Below are 18,182 nucleotides of genomic sequence, written 5' to 3' on the forward strand. Positions count from 1 at the left end.
ATTTCTCCCAAAAAAAAAAAAAAAAACACTTGAGCTATTTTAAACTAGAAAAAATTATTTATAGATCTCTAGATGGATCCGAAATTATTTTTAAGTCTTTGAATTTTTTAAATTAAATAAATTTTTTTTGAAATATTAAGAAGTTATTTCTTGATCCCTGCCGTCCAATCAGATTGGTTACACAGGTCTATATTCAGATTATACGAATTTATGTTCAAGTTACACAGGTTTATGTTCCAGTTACGTAGGTTATCTGGTTTCAATATCTGGTTATGCACATTAATGTTCAGGTTATATAGATATGTACTTAGATTATACAGAAATAACTTCTTAGTATTTCAGTGACCTTTTATTCAATTTGAAAAGTTCAGGGACTTAAAAATAATTTCGGATCCATCTAGAAATTTATAGATAATTTTTTTTTTAAACTATGCTCAAATCAAAGACAAATATATATATATATATATATATTTTTTATAAATAGAGAGAGAGAGAGAGAGAGAGGGAGAGAGGGGTTGAGTACCAATGATGGGAAAGTTTGTTATGTCCGGCGACAATTTCATGCGGGTCCTCTTTCTTTTAGTTCTAAAGAGAGATTTTTATTTGTTTTAATAAATTATAAAAACTTATTTAAGATTAGAAATAAATTACTTTTGCATATAATAATTTGAAAAATCTATACTTATCTTTTTAGGATCTATTTCATGTAGGATTGGACTTTAAATTATACAGAAATTAAATTTAACTCATCTTGTACATACATGCTAAACTATCAGCATAGGTTTTATCTAATATTATAGAATGTGAGGTCTAATTTTGCCCATGTCAACTGGATCTCTTTCATTCCACTCCTATGGGATGGAAAAAAAATGAATTGGTGGTGTTATTATTTTTCTCCTTATAGAATTTTGTTGTGCCCATTCTTAAAAATTTCTGTGAATACTATGAAATAGGTTTTGCCTAGCCTGCATACTTGTGCATCTTTTGGGATTGCACAAAATTATCCTAAACAGGACCTTAAGGTTTATTTTTATTCAACATTTTAACACATAATTTAATAGAATATTAATCAAACTGTTAATCTTAAATGAGATCCAAATGCCACATTAGAAAAAAATTTTAAAATGACTAAAATAACCTTAAATAACATAATAATCATTCAAAACATAAGACAATATGCACACCTTCCTTTCATCCAAGAGCAATTTTGACTTTTCATGTGAGGTAAATGGTTTGACTTACGTAGTTAATTTAAGTGGATATAAGTGTATATTTTACAAACTATTTGATGTAAATATAATAAACAAAAACTTCATAGGCATTTTATAATTTAATTTAATTTAATTTATTATTATTTTTGTATGTTTAAGTTTTCAATGGAGAGGGTTTTCTGTCTTGATTGCTAAATTTTATGGTACGCAGCTCTTTAGGAAAAAACAAAGGCGGAAAAGATGCTCATCTGAAAGTATCTATAAATTATGTGGGTTGCTTCCTTTCCATGGAGCAGTGGGCACAAAAAGTCCAATATGGTTGGCCGAAAAGAGGATAAGATAGAAAAAGGCGTTTCATAGAAAAACCTAAGAAGGAAAAATTCAAGCACTCCATCTCTCGGCAGGGTGATCTCGGAAGGGTGATCCCTTCTCTTGGGTAGGTCCCCTTTTCTTAAATCCTAACCACCGTAAACAAGCCCAAATACATTAAGTCCCAAACAATGGCTGGATACAGCCCATTTAACCACCCTTCGCGAAACTTCTCATTTCTCAAGTCCGCCACAAATTCAAATGAGAATGGCGTATCCGTAATTTGACGCCCAAACACCTCCGACGGCTGTTTTCACTCACCGCCTTTATAAACTCCCCACCCCTTGCTTCCTTCACCTTTTCCAGCTCTCCGGCGCCCACGTAACGCACACTGTGCTCACTTTCCTTTTCCCCGAAAGCGAGCTCCTTTTTCCATCCAGCTGTCGCTCTCCGATTGGCCGATTCCCGACCGTCCGTCAGCTCCGCCCGCCGGTGCATGGCATATGCTTGCCCGACCCGGAGGAGCATCGTCGTGCGCGTGCCCGCTCCTCCGCTGAGAACCCTAATTCTGCCCCCTCCGCCGCCGCCCGTTGGCTACTTCTCCGTGCCGGTCGCTGCCATTCCCGGCCCCCCAAACCCTGTTTTGGTTCCGGCAGGTCCGGCGATCGTCCCTGCGCCCGTGCGCTTGAATCCCGCCGTCTTGATCCAGATGGACCAGCAGAGAACTCAGGCCCTCCTTCAGGCGTGCATCGATTATGTTTCTTTCTTTCTTTTTTTTTTTTTCCGTGTTTATAATAATAACGATTCACTTTGATCTTTTTTTTTTCTCTTTTTCTTGTATTAAATGTTAATTTTATCGTTCGGTGTTTGGGTTTCCGATTATAGTTCATGGATAAGGAGGGTCTCGTGCCGACTCTGGAGGAGGAGATGAAGAGGCGAGATGTGATCGATCAGCTCAAGCAGGTCTTTCAGTTTAGATTATTGCGCAAATTTACTATCTCTATCTCGGTATGTATACTGTTATTAGGTTTTGATTGGGACCTCAATGTTAAAAGTGGCAAGTAGAACATAACGGAGATGCTTAGCTATTATACGGTTTTGAACTATTGAATTAATATTTTAATTGGATCATGTATGGAATACTGGGTAGTTATTGATGAACATGTTGGATAGGCGCAAGAAATTGAAAATATAAAAAAACCTAACCTTTAGGGGATACCCATTCATTGAAGAGAGCAGTTCATGTTGATGATATAGGTCAGGGCTTAAAATTCCCTTAAAATTCTGATTAGTTGGAATTGCATGCATCTGTTGGACATATCAATTTGAAACAGATGCCAGAAGTACCATGGCCCCTTTGGGCTGGTTTTCATTCTTCTATGGACAGATCAGGATATGTTTTAAAAGCACCCACCACCCACTCCTGGTCATCAAAGAAGAGCTAGGCATCTGGGGAGGGGGTGCATGAAGAAAAGCATGCATGGATATTTGTTAAAATTAGATTTATTTTCAACAATTCAGTCAAAATAAAAGATTGTTTGTTGTTAGTTATTTGATGGGATACCTAATTTAGCAATTTTGATCACAACATTTTGGTTTTTAACCAAGATGTTCCATAAATCTTGATTATGGCTAGAAGGGTTGCTTCATGTGGAAAATATTTTGCCATCATTGCTAAACAATGAATATATTTGAAATGCCTTGATCTTAGATTTTGAAGTGAGAATCATCAAAACATGTGATTTTATAACTCTACCTGATTTTGGAGGGCTAATAAGGATCTTTAAAAAAATATTGATATTAATTCCATGGTTCGTTCATAAATTAGCATGAAGTCTTTGCACTAAAGGTGTGCATGGTTTGCGTCGGGTCGATTTAGGATTATTTTTGAAATTGAATGAACCTAAATAATTTTTCTAAAATCAAAATTGAAACTGAACTGACCATATGAGAAAATCAGCTTAAACCAACCAGAAAAATTTGGTTTAGTTCGGCTTGGGTTATCGGGTTGAATAGTTGAGGTAGTGGGTGTAGGGCATGTGGTTGAGATCTTTTATGGTGAACTCACCACCAGCCTACCTTGAGGTTCTCCTGCTGCATCACCTCAACCTAAGCCATCAGTGCTGGATCCCAGCCCCCTCCTCTATGGCACCATCTTTGCTGATGCTAGAAACAGTGCTGTTGGTAATGATGCCGCCCCCAACCCCCTCCCCCCCCCACCTCCTTGCTCTCCTTCTCCACCGTTGGTGCCCAATTCATGTTGATCCCCCTTAGAGCGGACTAGCGGTCCCTTCATTCTCTTTTTGGCAACCGAAGACACATTGAATCTTTAGACTATGTAGAAAACTCAATTGCGTGATTCTTACTCATCAAAATCCTCTGATTTGGAAAGAATTGTAGATCTAAGAAAAAGCAAAAATTGCCAAAAATAGAAGTGAAAGGGAGAAAGAAAAGAAACTCGAGAAGACACACAAGTTTGCTAAGCTTCTTAACAGCAAGAATTTTTGGGAAGGGAGGAAACCTAGCTGCTGAAGTCGTAAAGGGTGTGGCCCTGGCGCTTGAGGGCGTAGACGAGGTCCATGGCAGGGACTGTCTTTCCGGCAGGCATGCTCCATGTATATCATGGCATCACAGATGATGTTCTCCAGGAAGATCTGGAACATTCCTTGGATTTACTTGCAGATGAGCCTGCCTGTCCACTTCACACCATCACAATGGGTAACCTGGTAGATGGAAAGTTTTGTGATGTCCTAGATGTTGCGTGAAGAACCCTGCATGCCGCTTTGCTCTACCCGTTCCCAATCCCTTGTCTCCCTTCCCTCTCCTTGATATCGCTCTTCCTTCTGATCATCTAGAGTGCCCAAGTTGAGCTTGGAGAGCATGTTCTCAAGGAGAGGAGAAGAGAAGAGGAGAGGAGAAGAGATCCATTGAGTGACGTTACAAGGGACTAGAGGAGGAGGTGAGGAGAGTAGGGGAAGGGGATCTCAAGCAGTTGAGTGGGAGGAGAGGAGAGCATGAAAAGATTGAGGGTGGCGACTACGGTTGCTAAGTGCGGAACTGGTGAACTAGCTGTAGACCACAACCCTTAGATACACACATACACACTTGGGTTGGTTCGGTTTAAGTCGGTATTTGTAAAATTGGAACCAAAATCGAACCGATTTTTTCAGTTACTAGAACTTCCAAATTGAAACTAGACTAAATGTGGAAAAACCTGCCCTAAATTGAACTGAAATAATTGGTTTGGGATGTTTTTGTGGTTTAGTCTGTTTTCTTGCACACCCCTACTTTGAACTTTTTAATCATGCGAAATTAGACTATTGGCTGCTACTAATGAAACAATGCAATTCATTAACAGATAGTAGTTCCTATTATTTATGCATAACTCTTGCTTTCATCGAATTCTCATTCTTTTAGGTAAGAATGGTATTGATTGAAGTATGTTAAGCCTGTTTAGCAATGATATTATCGCAATATATTAAGACTAATATCATTAGTACCTTATCCTTAGTATTCAAGCCCTTCCTCTTGCACAATACCCATCGTATAATATCAATTTTGTACTTGTGGGTGGCAAAATCTGATTTGTGTTGTTTTTTATTATTATTATTTGTTTTAAAGGTTGTGTTGGTTCGAGGTTAACCTGATATCAACTCAATTGTGGATGGTGGGTCTAGGTTTAAGCCCCAGACTTGCTGGGTCACTTGGGACAATGAATTCCAAACCCAATATGGTTCATATTTCTCTAATTTCTCCATGTCGTTCAAGTGGCTATAAAACAACAAACAAAAAATGGAGTTATAAAAAGTGATGGACATTGTGGGTCATGAGATTTCGGGATATAGGTTTGCTTTTTCTGTCAGATTTATCTTTAATTAGCTTATGATTGTTATACATCCTAAATTCCTATATTCATTGTGATTATGATGATATATTTGCAGTTAAATTTAATTTTGTTGGTTGTGACTTTTATATATGGTGTTTTGTTTGGTTTGGTGGATGGGTGGGTATGGGTTTTTGTAAAATAAATGGGTTGGGTATTTGTTTTCATTTTCCAACCTGATTATACATTCATTGGGTATGACTTAAAATTTTTTGACTTGGATCCAGCTTGGCCCAACCCCAATCCAACTTGACTTGGCCAATTGCCATTAAGGGGGAATCCTTTTTGGTTGAATCCTAGTTGGGTATTATGGGAAGCTTTTATCATAGGCTCAACATGGTTCTTAGAGATGTCAAAATTAGAGAGATGATGAATAATTGTTTGGTGAATTTCTAGAGGGCTTCATGTATGTCATTCTATGTGTTTTATGATCTCCTTCAATATATGTGATGATTTCAAGCCCCAAGAATTTACATGATGTAAAAGGAGCACAAAGTCAAAAAGTGTTTAGTGCTGCTCCTCTTTCGTCATATCCATAAATGATTATCAAACTAGGACATGCATTTCACATTTAGGAAAAAAATATTATGCAAGATAAAATATGAGAAATTAAATATAAAAATATTGAAATAAATTTATGATAGAAAACACTATTTAAACTAAAAATTAAACTAATTAGTGGGATTCACACTTTAGATTATATAAATATTAGGAGAGAATCAAGGAATACTTATTATATGAAAAAAGGGCTTGTATAAATTGTTCCCTTTCCTATTTCCAAACCTGATTGATGATGATTCATCATATATGCATCTGAGTTTGTTGAAAATAAATGTAAATTGATTTGATCGGTCAATAGCATGGTCTATAGAATGAAGGAAATAGCATCATGGCTGTTATTTTAGTTTTGGCCCCTCTTGATGTGTAATATATATTTTTGGGGCTTAATTAATGATCACAGTTTACATGCCATCTGATGATAACTACAAAATTTAAATAAGAAGAAGACTAGTATTTAACTTGTTCATTTTTTCTGATCTCCATTAAAGTAACTTGAGCATATAATAGTACTATTTTTATTATTTTCTGGTATTTTTCATTGTTACACCTAATAAGGATCACTGGATCCACAAATATTGATGTCAAAAAAATGTCCAATTAGTGGTTGTCTATGCAATGATTGTAATTCTAATAATGATTTAGAAGGATTTTGCTGTTATTTTGAGATGTTGCTGCATTTAGAACTTGATCTGTATACTCATTTCTTAGATGATAGAGAGTTGGGAAACATTTCATTTGTAAGTTGTGCTATGATAATGACCATCATAGAGAAACTAAGTTTTTGCAAACTGAAAAAAGTAAAGATATGGTGAGATATAGTATCAAATATGGGACATGGTTTTCCCCTTCTTTAGTTTTTGTGCTGTGTGTTTGGCTTATTTCTGTGGGTTATTTTGCCCAATCCTCATGTGCTCACCTTCATGGCAAATGGCTTTATGGCCATCAAGGAGGTCACATGGAGCAGCAACCTTGCTATAAAAGGGATATTATCTTGTGAGACCTACAAATTTGGAACATTTATTACATTACTACTAGTGCATTGACGAAATAAAAATGGAAGACAGATTGGTGATACAGTGTGGTGGAAGTTTTCTCAAAATGGGCAAACTTTTTGAGGATTTTTCACTTTTACACCCTTGGAAGACATATGCTTTTAATGAAGTCTCATTTTGCCATATGTTATAGATTAAAGGTCTTTTGATAAGGCAGAAGTTCTTTAAGATATATAGAACATAAGGAAGAGAGCATATGGTTGTAAATGGAAAATTATCTTTTAATTAAGTATCGACCTGACCTAGTTGCCACCCCTAATTCAATGTATGGTCATTAATCTATTCCTGGAAATTTATACATCATCATTAAAAGAAAATGTTCTTGAGCTTGTATTGTTGGTCTAACACTAATAGTGGATTTTTTGAGGATATGTTGCAGGTCTATATATGTCCCTAGAACATTTAGTTTGTCTAGCCACATGTGTAAGGATTGTTCTTTCTATTGCATCTGTAAATACCTTTGAAAACTTTAAGTTGAATTCCATTGGGGGTTGGTGATGGACCGATTATGGCTTTGGTGATGCAGCCATAACAGAGGTTACATCTTGAAGAGAAAGAAGAATAGAGACAAGAGAGGAAAGGATGGAGGAAACTAATCCATGGAAATATGATGGATTAGAAATTAAGTATGCCCTCAGACTAACCCAAGGCTTCCTTTATATTTACAACATTTATCCAAAAAAATAGCAGAATCTGATTCCCTAAAATTTTTTGAAAAGACAAAATACAATCAATGTAGAGGATACACCTTTGAAATTCTAAGGTGTTTATGATTTATGACCTAGGAAATCAAGAGAAAAAGTTCTCTAGAATGACAACTTTGCACTTTTGGGTTTGCATTGACCCTTGTAATAATGGAACTTGGGAACACATTTGGGCCCATGGTCTCCATTGATTAGCAGGATCGTCAGAATTTGGGTGTGGATTTTGGTAAGTGGTCATATGTACTACTCCAAGAAGTGATTGAAACTTATGCTCCTTTAGTACGCATTGTATACTATATAGGGTCATGTATCTGGGCCGTCAGGTATGCTAGTTATTGCCTTTCTTGTGCATATCCTTTCTAGGTAATCTACTGTTATAATGGCTACATCAGTTGGTCAAAATTCTGCTGTACCATCCTGTGCTGCCTGATATACACCGTACCATATCACATGGGGTGAGAACCGGTACGAAACTTGAGTTCGGATTGTTACAGACTCTTTGCTATCCCATATCGAGATGTACCATCTTGTATTGTGGTGTACTAAGGAGTGTACCGATCCATACTGAGATACACAAACCCATATGTGAGAAAACTGGTCAGAGGATTGTTTTGGTACAGGATGCATGCCGCATCACACTGTACTGAATTGGTAGTGTACCGGTATGATACCTGGTACTGAGATTGCGGACCTTGGTCAAAAGAATTTCCCTCAAACAACAATTGTACAGTTAAAGAATAGATCTCACTTCTTTTTCCATAGAAATTGAGTTTTTTTTAATATATTGAATAGCTATTTTTTTTTTGATTTAGTGGATAACTAATATAGTCATGTTTGTGACCGTAAATAATGTGTCTTTTTTTAGTGATGTTAATATGTTAGATATGTTATAAATCAGCAATCTCTACTCTATAGGTACTTTTTTCTACCTTTTCCATTAGCATCCTTTGTTTTTTCTTTTCTTAATTTTTTTTGGGTAGTATTGTGGTGCAGAAAAATGATGTATGATTATGTTTATGTATATCCAGATAGTGTTGACATGGACAAAGAAGGTGGCTTGGCAACGTCGTCTCCACAAGGATGTGGTTGCTTGCACAAGTGCAACAGTTTTGACATACGGTTCATATGGTCTAGGAGTAAGTAATCTTTATTTTTGACTTTTTGTTGTGTCAAACAAGATTTAATCTATCTTTATTTGTTAAGAAGCCATCTGTACTCTAAATTTATAGGTGAGATTGATTTGTATATCTGTTTTTCCTTTTGTTTCAACAATACTTAGCAATCAGCAATGATGTGGAGAATATAGTCCTTTTGTCTTGTTTTGTTGGACAGCAGACTTTTGGCAGCTTCTAAACCTAGGTTAGTTTTGGTAATCTTTGTTCTAAGGAATTTTATGATTTCATTAGGCCATTTAGGGTAAGTAATTGGAGGTTCAGGTCTTGCCTTTAACAGTTTGTTTTAAGAATTCAGGCCTTGTTCCATCATTTTAAGGACAGAACTAACTATTTTCTTCTTGTTCTTGTCAGCAGCAGCTTTTTTGTCTTGTGGATGTGCTGGTTTCTGAAGTTTTACTTTTTGTTTCCAAATGTGCTGCAAATATAGTGTCATTTTGATAGGGGCTTGCACCTGAACTGCCACATGTTTGCCATGATAGAATGTTTATGAGTTTATTATCTGCTGTATGCACACACGCACATAATTCAGATGGGGGTACATTTGCTTAGTGTGATGTGTTGTCATTTTTGATTTTTTATTTAGTAATGATCACGAAATACACGAGAAAATAATTTGACAAAAAATGTGCTAAAAAGATTGCCTCATCAGATTAGTCGGTCCATGCCTTAATCTGATCATCATTATTTGTTCGGCACGATGTATGTTGTGAGGGTGCCTGGAGCCAGGGTGTTTTAATCCTTTTAAGGTCCTGTTTAGATGATTGGGCTTGAAATTCCATTGGATTCGTGGGTCGGGCCAACAACAAGCTAAATCAGGCTGGGCTAGGCCTATCCTTTAAATACCGAGAGAACCATTTGAGTGGGCTGGCCCAAATCCCAAAGGGAGAAAAAGGTAGTCTTGAACACTTGCAAACATAGGCCTAGCCCAGCCTATAATCTAAGCTTTTAGTGGTTGTACTGGCCTAATCCATGAATCCCATGGAATTTTGGCCCAACCATCCAAACATCTAAATTGACTTTTGCCTCTTGTATGGTTGCACTTTACCTAAAAGATTTAAGGCATTTTTTCAAAGACCTGGCCACAGTCTTTCATAATTGGTGAATGGGCAAAGGATGATATGTATGTATGTATGTATGCAATATATGTATATATTTTGAAATCTCGTGTTGACTGAGGGAAATGGAGGAAAAAGGATTCATGTAGCCAACCCCAACTAGTTTGGGATTAAGGCTTAGTTGAGTTTAGTTGAGCTATAACCTTTTTTTTTTTTTGGTTATAACTTATATTCAATTTTTGCTTGTAAACCAGGACTTCCATTTGTACCAGTTATTTTCTTGGGAAAATTGCTTCCTGCTCCTTGGTCTGTCTGCCACTTTACAAGAAATCCTTGTTGACCAGCCATTTGATTGCAGGTCCTTGGTTTTGATGGCCCTAATTTTTTTTTAGCTTGTGATCTGTCAATAAATGTGTATAAAATGAGAAATAACTGTGTGCAGAAACAAGGCTAGCCATGTATTAGCTTTAATATTTAAATGAAAATTGTCCAAGGATTGTTCAGAAAATGGCGGTCAAACCAAGGCCAGAATTCAGTTTGCATTAGTTTCTTTAAGCAGCTATCCATTGTATTTGCAGAAGTTTATATTTGTTTCTTATTTGAGGCTTACATCTGGTAGATTCTTTTTTCTGGTGAAGTAGGTTTGCCAAACTAAAGTTCTTTTTTTTTTTTTGCATGCCAGGTCCATGGATCTGAATCTGATATTGATGCTTTATGTGTTGGCCCTTATTTTGCAACAATGGAAGTGAGTTTCTTTTTTTGCCCATTTGCTTGTTGCTTATGAAAGTATTTGAACGGCAATATCTTTTTCGAAATATGAGTGCATTTATTCTATAGGAGGACTTTTTCATTGTTCTACGGAATATGCTGCAAAGCAGGCCAGAAGTGTCAGAAATTCACTGTGTCAAGAGTGCCAAAGTTCCACTGATGCGCTTTAAATTCAATGGGATCTCAATTGATTTTCCATATGCTCAGCTTCAAGCAATCTCTGTCCCTCAAGTAAGTGTCTCTGCTGTTCTTCATAATTTTTTCGTTCTGGGATGTTTCATTTGTGTTTGTTCATGTTTATGGTTACTTGGACAATTGTCTAGATCATTCTTCAAATTTTATTCTACTTGATGAAGTTATTGGTAATTTTATGGTGTATATGATTCATGGTGCCTTTTGGTTAAACTGCTACATTGAAAATCATCTATGTCGTGCTGATTTTACATACTTGTCCTCATGGCAATGAAGAATTTGATATTGTTTGTGTTGACTTTATTTAAAACCTCAGTTGCTAAACATTATATATATGTGTGTGTGCTTGTGTGTGAAAATCACGAGTCAGGTGTAAAAAATTGAACTAGTCCTGCAACAATATATGTAAGGTAAATTTAGTGTTTTTGTGAGCTGTGCAGAGTGCAATACTACTATACCACTTCTAAAATTTATAAGTTTTAAGTATACATCAGCTGGTGAGGGAACCCAAAGAAAGTTCATTTTCATTTCTTGTTCAAGATAAATATCAACTATCAAATAATTCAAATGATGTGCTTGCCATAGTCCTTGTGGCATACTTTAAATGACAGCTGACACAGATTGGGATTTGGGTTCATCTCTTAGTGTTAAATTGAATCATGATAACTGACTATCAAAATGTAAGACCTTCAAAATGAAGGTCTGTTTTGTTTTCTCCCTTCTGAACTTATTATCCCCCTGTAAAATTGCAGGATGTGGATATTTTTGATGACTCCTTGGTGGTAGCTGATGAAACCAGTTGGAGAAGCCTATCTGGCATACGTTCCAATAGACGTATCCTTCAACTAGTGCCAAATTTGAAGGTAATTCTATGGTTATTTTTTAATTTTACAGAAAAGTTTTAATAATGTCATCTGCATCTCTCTTGATCCTTTTCTAAAACAATCGGTCCAATTTCTTTTGTTGAATTGTATGTTTTTTTTGGAAGTTGGGTTTAATTGGACAAACTTTGATATGCATTATTGAATTTCGGTGTCTGCTGCTGCATTTTGATGTCTTGCACTTTGGAAAATGGCAACGCTTAGGATACTTTCTTGCAATTGATCAAGTAAAATATCCGATGTAATTGCTGAGTTAAATATCAAATGTTATTGGTGCAACTCAAAGTCAGTATATATGGTGTATACTTTTCGTCCAAGACTGGCCTTGCTAGATCATGTGACAAATTGACAATATGAGGATGTTAATCAAAGAAAGTGCTGCACGTTGTTTGTCAGTGCGACTGTAAATTGGCTGGCATCTCAGATAACAATTTCTGGCTGCTGAAAGGCTTAATCTGTTTAATTTCTGTTGATTTATATGAAGAAAAATGCTATATTAGTCCATCTTTCACAATGGAAGTCAACTAAACTGCAGGTTTGTCACTTCTTTTGGCTTGAATCTTGTATCATTTGACATTGTTTTCTTTCACTCCGTTTTATTTGTTTGACACTCACTGTCTCCTAGCATCTGGTCTCCATTTCTATACTATGTTATGATCCTTGAAATTTTGGAAACCATCAATGTATCCTTATGTTCTTTACAAGCCTCATAGTGAATGACATATATTGTGATTCATTATTCTTCTGCTTCTATAATTCATTTTTGACACTTTTTTAAACTGCCTATGTATCGTTATGCCTTTACAATAAATTTCTCCTTTTCAATACTCTGTTGGTTGTATTTCTAATTCTCAAACAAGCAAATTTGAAAGCCCTATATGTCAAAAATTTCCATTGCTTACAATTCTTTTATTCAATTGGTAACATCCATGGAATCAAAGGAATTTTATTTTTTATGTTTATCTAGTGGGATGCTTTCTGTCTTAAATGTTCCTTGGCCTTCGGTTTTCTTCCCGATGGATATGCTTTCTCCTATTCATGGTACTGTCAGTATACAGTGCTACCTTGCTGTAAAATCATGAACAAAAACATACTCTTTCTTTCCAACACTACACGAATTTAATTTGTTTGGACTTCAAATGATCTTACTAGATGTTAAAATGGTTTCATGACTCTGTCTCTTGCCAATTAGCTTATATGGTGTTCCATTTATTTTTCTCAAATTCAGTGACATTAATTGGTTGGCATTCCATGTTCTTTGGACTCGATGTTTTTGATGTGATGGTATTTTTGATGGCTTCTTGTTAAACAGTTTATTGTGATTTCTCGATGAAGCAATGAGTAATATTTATAAAGCCAATATGAAATGATAGTTTCCATACATAATTACCAGATGTGCTGTTACGTGGATATTAATGAAGATTTTTTGAGTGTTTTTAATAAATTATGATGTATCCTATCATTAATTTTAATATTATTACTAAGAAAATCCTGTGAAAGATACCGGATTATCACCAACATTATATATATATAAACACACGCACACACACACACACACACATATATCTTAAACTTAAAATTTATCTTCTTAGATATTAGACAATTATGCTGATGCATAACATGAAAAAAAATCTCTCTCTCTCTCTCTCTCATCAAAATTTGTTAGGATGACTGTTTTCCAATTGCACATTTATCCTTCGATAAGATGTGCAAGGTATGCAAGGCATGATGCATATCTTGACATAATTGCTGATACGGTATTCTGATGCAACTTTACATTGTCATCTGTTTTTGGTACATGCATATTACTAGCCTATATATAGCATGTAGGAGGCTTATAGATGGCCATCATACATAACTAGATATTATTTTTCCAATTTGTCTTGAGGAACTGTATCCAGTGCATTGGTATCACGTTGAGTAGCTGCAGAACATCAGCATGGTGCTATCTGCAGACCAATGCATTTTTATGGGTGTATTCAGCTTGTGCAGAATTTGGGCATTGTTGCATTGGAACAATGGTGGTAAATTGACTGAACGATTTTCGCACGTTCCCTACCTTGAGTAATTTCAAGAGGTCAATAAATATTTGTGTGACCATAACTTATCTGAGTTCAAGAGTTGAATTTATCATTCTATGACTCTTTCTGCATTTGAATTCTTTACTCTGTTGAAAACACTAATTTGAGTTGTTCTTGGAGATTTATGTGATGATTGGTAGCAAATCACATCGTTGGTATTTTATGGAACAAATTTCATTTCCATTTTTAAGTTTTTCATTATTGTACAATGTGTGCATTTTTAAGTCTGTGGGTGGGGATTGGTATTGCAATTTTGGTTCCTTTTGCACTATGTTACACGCAGAGGCTTATCAGAGGCTAGAATATTTATGAATTATCTAATGAATGTTCAAATACTGTCTATCATTGTATTTTTGATAATTGTCTCTAAGAAACAGAAATGGTTGGAAGTAATCAACAATTGATTTGTATTGTATGTATTTCTGCTACTGAACTCAATTTTCATTTTATTTGATATGCAGAATTTCCAGTCTATGTTGCGATGCATTAAATTATGGGCCAGAAGACGTGGAGTTTATTCACATGTATGTGGTTTGGCATGCTTATGCTGTTGAAATATACTAGTTGCTTGACCTTAAGTGGCCTTCGTGTATGATGACACAAAATACTTGGATTTCTCATTTCATTTGCAGTTACTCGGCTACTTTGGAGGGATTCATTTGGCGCTCCTTGCAGCTTATGTTTGTCAGAGGCATGCTAATGCCAGTTTGAATGTTCTCATAAGCATTTTCTTTGACACCTTTTTGCACTGGCCTTGGCCTATGCCAGTGATGCTGCAAGATCGATCTATACCATTCAAGTATCCTGATGGGCGCCTGCTCATGCCTATAATGATGCCTTGTCGGCCATTTGAGTTTTGCAATTCTAATATTTCAGTAAGCACCTTCCGCAGAATCATGGAAGAGTTTCAGCGGGGGTTTAATATGACCAAGGTAGACCTCTATTTTCTCCATATGCAAAGTAATGCCATTTATATGGCTGTTGCCTTAAAACCTTCTGATAGGTTGCTTGTCTTGGATCAAATGCATTTGAATGATCTGAAGATCATGTTATATATTTTTTCCAAGTGCAAAATTAGATCCATTGTCATTTTGTTTTTTCAGTACCTCTGATGAATTCCTTTTCTTCTCCTTTCTTTGCTTAAATCTTCATTTTCTTTTTTAAAAAACTGAATGTTCTTGCATATGCCATAACATTCTCATTCAATGTTACTGTTTTGATTATTTTCCTGTAAAGTCTGAACAAAATCTAGCTTTTATATATCTTCCTTTTCTGTCTTGATTTCTTTCCCTACATTTTATGTGTCATTTTTCTTCCATTTTTTTAAACCCATGCTGTGTTTTTTTATTGGATTTAGCAAGGTCTCCCCTTTACATAGCTATGTAATCCCTACAAATGATAAACTGCGAAAGAAAACGAGAAAGTAGATAGTTAGTGCCTAGTATCAGTTACATTAGCAAAAAATATTTTTTTTCTGTTAGCTCTTTGGTAACATCTGAATCAAACATAGATTTTCTTGTTTGGGGAGCCAACATGGCTTTATCATTGGCCCTTTAGTGTAAAACACTATATGTCTTTCCCACATTTTTGGTATATATCAATCTGTTGCACCTTATGCCTTGTTTTATATAGATAGACAACATGTTCTCTACAGGAAATTCTGTTTTAGTGCTGGTAGGATTTTACTAGTAAAGGAGGCAAATTCTAACAACTTTTTAAAGTTAATATACCGATGGTCATGTGGTCGTCCTTGTGAACAAATATGACAGTCCTAAAAGCTGCAAGTAGGTCATGTGATATTGCTTTCTTGATGCATTTACAATTATTTGACTGATCATCTTTTCATTGTTGGGAAAAAAGGATAAGGTTGTAAATAAGATTTTATGCTTTGCATGCGGAGATAGTTTTAATCAGTGCATCAGAGTTTGTTCTGTATTGGCCCAATCGGGCATGATTTCTGTTGGCAAGTGTTTCTCCATGTATTTGCTGAGAATGGTACTAATTATTCAGCATTATGCAATTGTTCATTAGCATCCTGTGAAAACTTGGACTCTGTTGTGCTACATGGATATTCATCTGAAGTTGTCATGAAATTTACCAACCGGCAATGAGTTTTTGACCTCATGAGATTTTTGTAGTTCTTCATTTTTTTGTAAACCTGGTATTGATTTTTATAGATACTTGCCTCAGTATTGCATGGTCTAGGCTTGCAATAAGGTTTTTTTTTTCCCCAAATAGTGGAATAAGAACGTCAAGATAGTTCCTTTCCCATAACTTTCTTGAAATTATAAACACGTCACAGACCATATATATTTTTTCGAGAACTTTGTATTGCACAGAATTGCTTAGCGGGGTAAACTTGATCAGTGCAAAGATGTTAAGGCTTTCTGAATGATGGTAAATATCTGAAACCTTTTGCTGCTTGGTCTATGAGAGATAGAGAGCTGTCCTATTAAACATTTGCCAAAGAGTTAGTAGTCCTGAAAATCACAAGTTTTTTGAATGTACTTTCTTTAACACCTGGATGCATGTGTCCTCAAATTGCAGGATGTTGGTAGGGTGGATTTTGACTGGAGCTGTCTCTTTGAAGCATATCCTTACACAAAGAAGTATGATCATTTTGTACGAATATTCCTTGCTGCTCCTGATGGTGATGAATTACATGACTGGGTGGGATGGGTGAAGTCGCGCTTCCGCAGTCTGCTTCTCAAGGTTGTCTGTCCCACCTTTTTTCCATATACTGTATGCTATTATTGCTTGTTGAGGGGCAGTTGTGGATTTAGCAATCTCGTGATTAAACCTGAGATCTCGTCTCCTTTTTTTTGTTATCTATGGTTTCTGCTTTTCATTGTCGATACTTCCCAGCATACCTTGGAAAATCAATTCATCCTTAAGATTTTTTTGGGATGTATAATCTGTATGTATGCATGTGTATATGCATATATGTGTGACCATTCTTGCTACTCATATTACTTTGTGTTAGAAGTAGGCATCTCAGAATTCATAGCGCTTTCCAAATTCCACAGTTAAACTATCCATTTGTCCTCCACAAATTTTAGCAGTTAAATTTGTGGAACTTGCCAATTCTATGTTCGAACCATTATTGTCAAGCCTAACTGTTTGGTGTCAATGGTCGACTTTATGAATCCTCATTTGCCAAGAATTTTTATCTAGCACCAGCACTTTTGTTCAATTTTAAGCTTGTTGCATGCACGTCTTTTCCGTATGTATTCCAGTTCTGTGTTCAGTGCCTTCATATAGAATAAGCAGTGATGCAATTATTATTTGCTGTTTGTTTTCTTTTAGTATCAAAGCTTTCCTTCAGCCTTTTAAGCTTTTTCATTTTCTTGCAGCTAGAGAACGTACAAGGATTCTGTGACCCAAATCCTACTGAATATGTCGATCAGAATGTGGCTGAGCCTAACACGGTATTCTACTGGGGCTTGTTACCTAATGAGACCATCTCATGGACACCGACTCTGTTAAAGAGGACTTCATGAATAGTGTCTACAAGGATCTTTATGCTGACAAGAGTTCCCGCTGTAAACTGGAATTGTCAATTGTCGAGTCTGCCCAGCTTCCTAAACATGTGCAGATCGGCTCAGGGGGCACAAAGGGATCAAAGGCATGCTGGAGAATATTGGATTACAACCATTTGAGAAAACCTGTTTACTCACAGTATCTCCCGCACTATTTTGTGGGTTACGTGGCATCCGACAAGAAGTACCATAGTGCTATTGGATAATCAGTCAGCTTAGTCAAAATGATTTGGTGGAGGATGCATTGTCATTCTTCATGGGGTCGAGTTTTGATTTCGGACGTTGGATTTGTGACATATCTCGTCTTTTGGGCTCCTGCATGCTTCTCAGATTGTGAATTTAGAGGATATGCTTTGTGGACACCTGCAGACGGAGGTCAGTGGGGTTACCAGCTTTGGGTCGTAAAAGAGTGCACATATTAACAGGGGGTAATTGGATTTTATTTGTTTGTGTTACCCTAGAACTGTAAATGATCTGTGTTGTTTAAATTAGTGACATTCTTTTTTCAAAGCCAATACATATGTATCTCCTTTTTGAACCAGTAATTTCAGGTTCATGATTGGAGTTATTGAGAGAACCGTGTCAGATGATTTCACCACTTATTATTGATGGGTGTCATCTTCATGCTAGGTTTGGAACCGTGATGTTACGAGTAAAGCTCTATCTTTTGCGCCTTGTCCTGCCCTCATATCTGTCGCTTGTGAACTCATTGTATTGGATCCTTAATAATGTTTTTAAGTGGACTTCTAGTTAGATTTGATCGCTGAATTT

The 18,182-nt window shown here is 36.1% G+C and overlaps 1 protein-coding gene across 1 annotated transcript; it reads left to right on the top strand.

Moving 5' to 3' along the window:
- Positions 1-1,723: 1,723 nt before the first annotated feature.
- Positions 1,724-18,179, top strand: LOC105044983 (nuclear poly(A) polymerase 3). Its single transcript, XM_010923112.3, is given in 11 exon segments — positions 1,724-2,262; positions 2,406-2,483; positions 8,749-8,856; positions 10,633-10,695; positions 10,788-10,949; positions 11,663-11,773; positions 14,334-14,396; positions 14,505-14,804; positions 16,420-16,584; positions 17,226-17,334; positions 17,337-18,179. Coding segments are annotated over 11 exon segments (1,686 nt in total). The 5' UTR covers positions 1,724-2,016; the 3' UTR covers positions 17,618-18,179.
- Positions 18,180-18,182: the final 3 nt, after the last annotated feature.

The sequence above is a fragment of the Elaeis guineensis genome, chromosome 5 (genome assembly GCF_000442705.2).
Source record: "Elaeis guineensis isolate ETL-2024a chromosome 5, EG11, whole genome shotgun sequence".
Lineage (NCBI taxonomy): Eukaryota > Viridiplantae > Streptophyta > Magnoliopsida > Arecales > Arecaceae > Elaeis > Elaeis guineensis.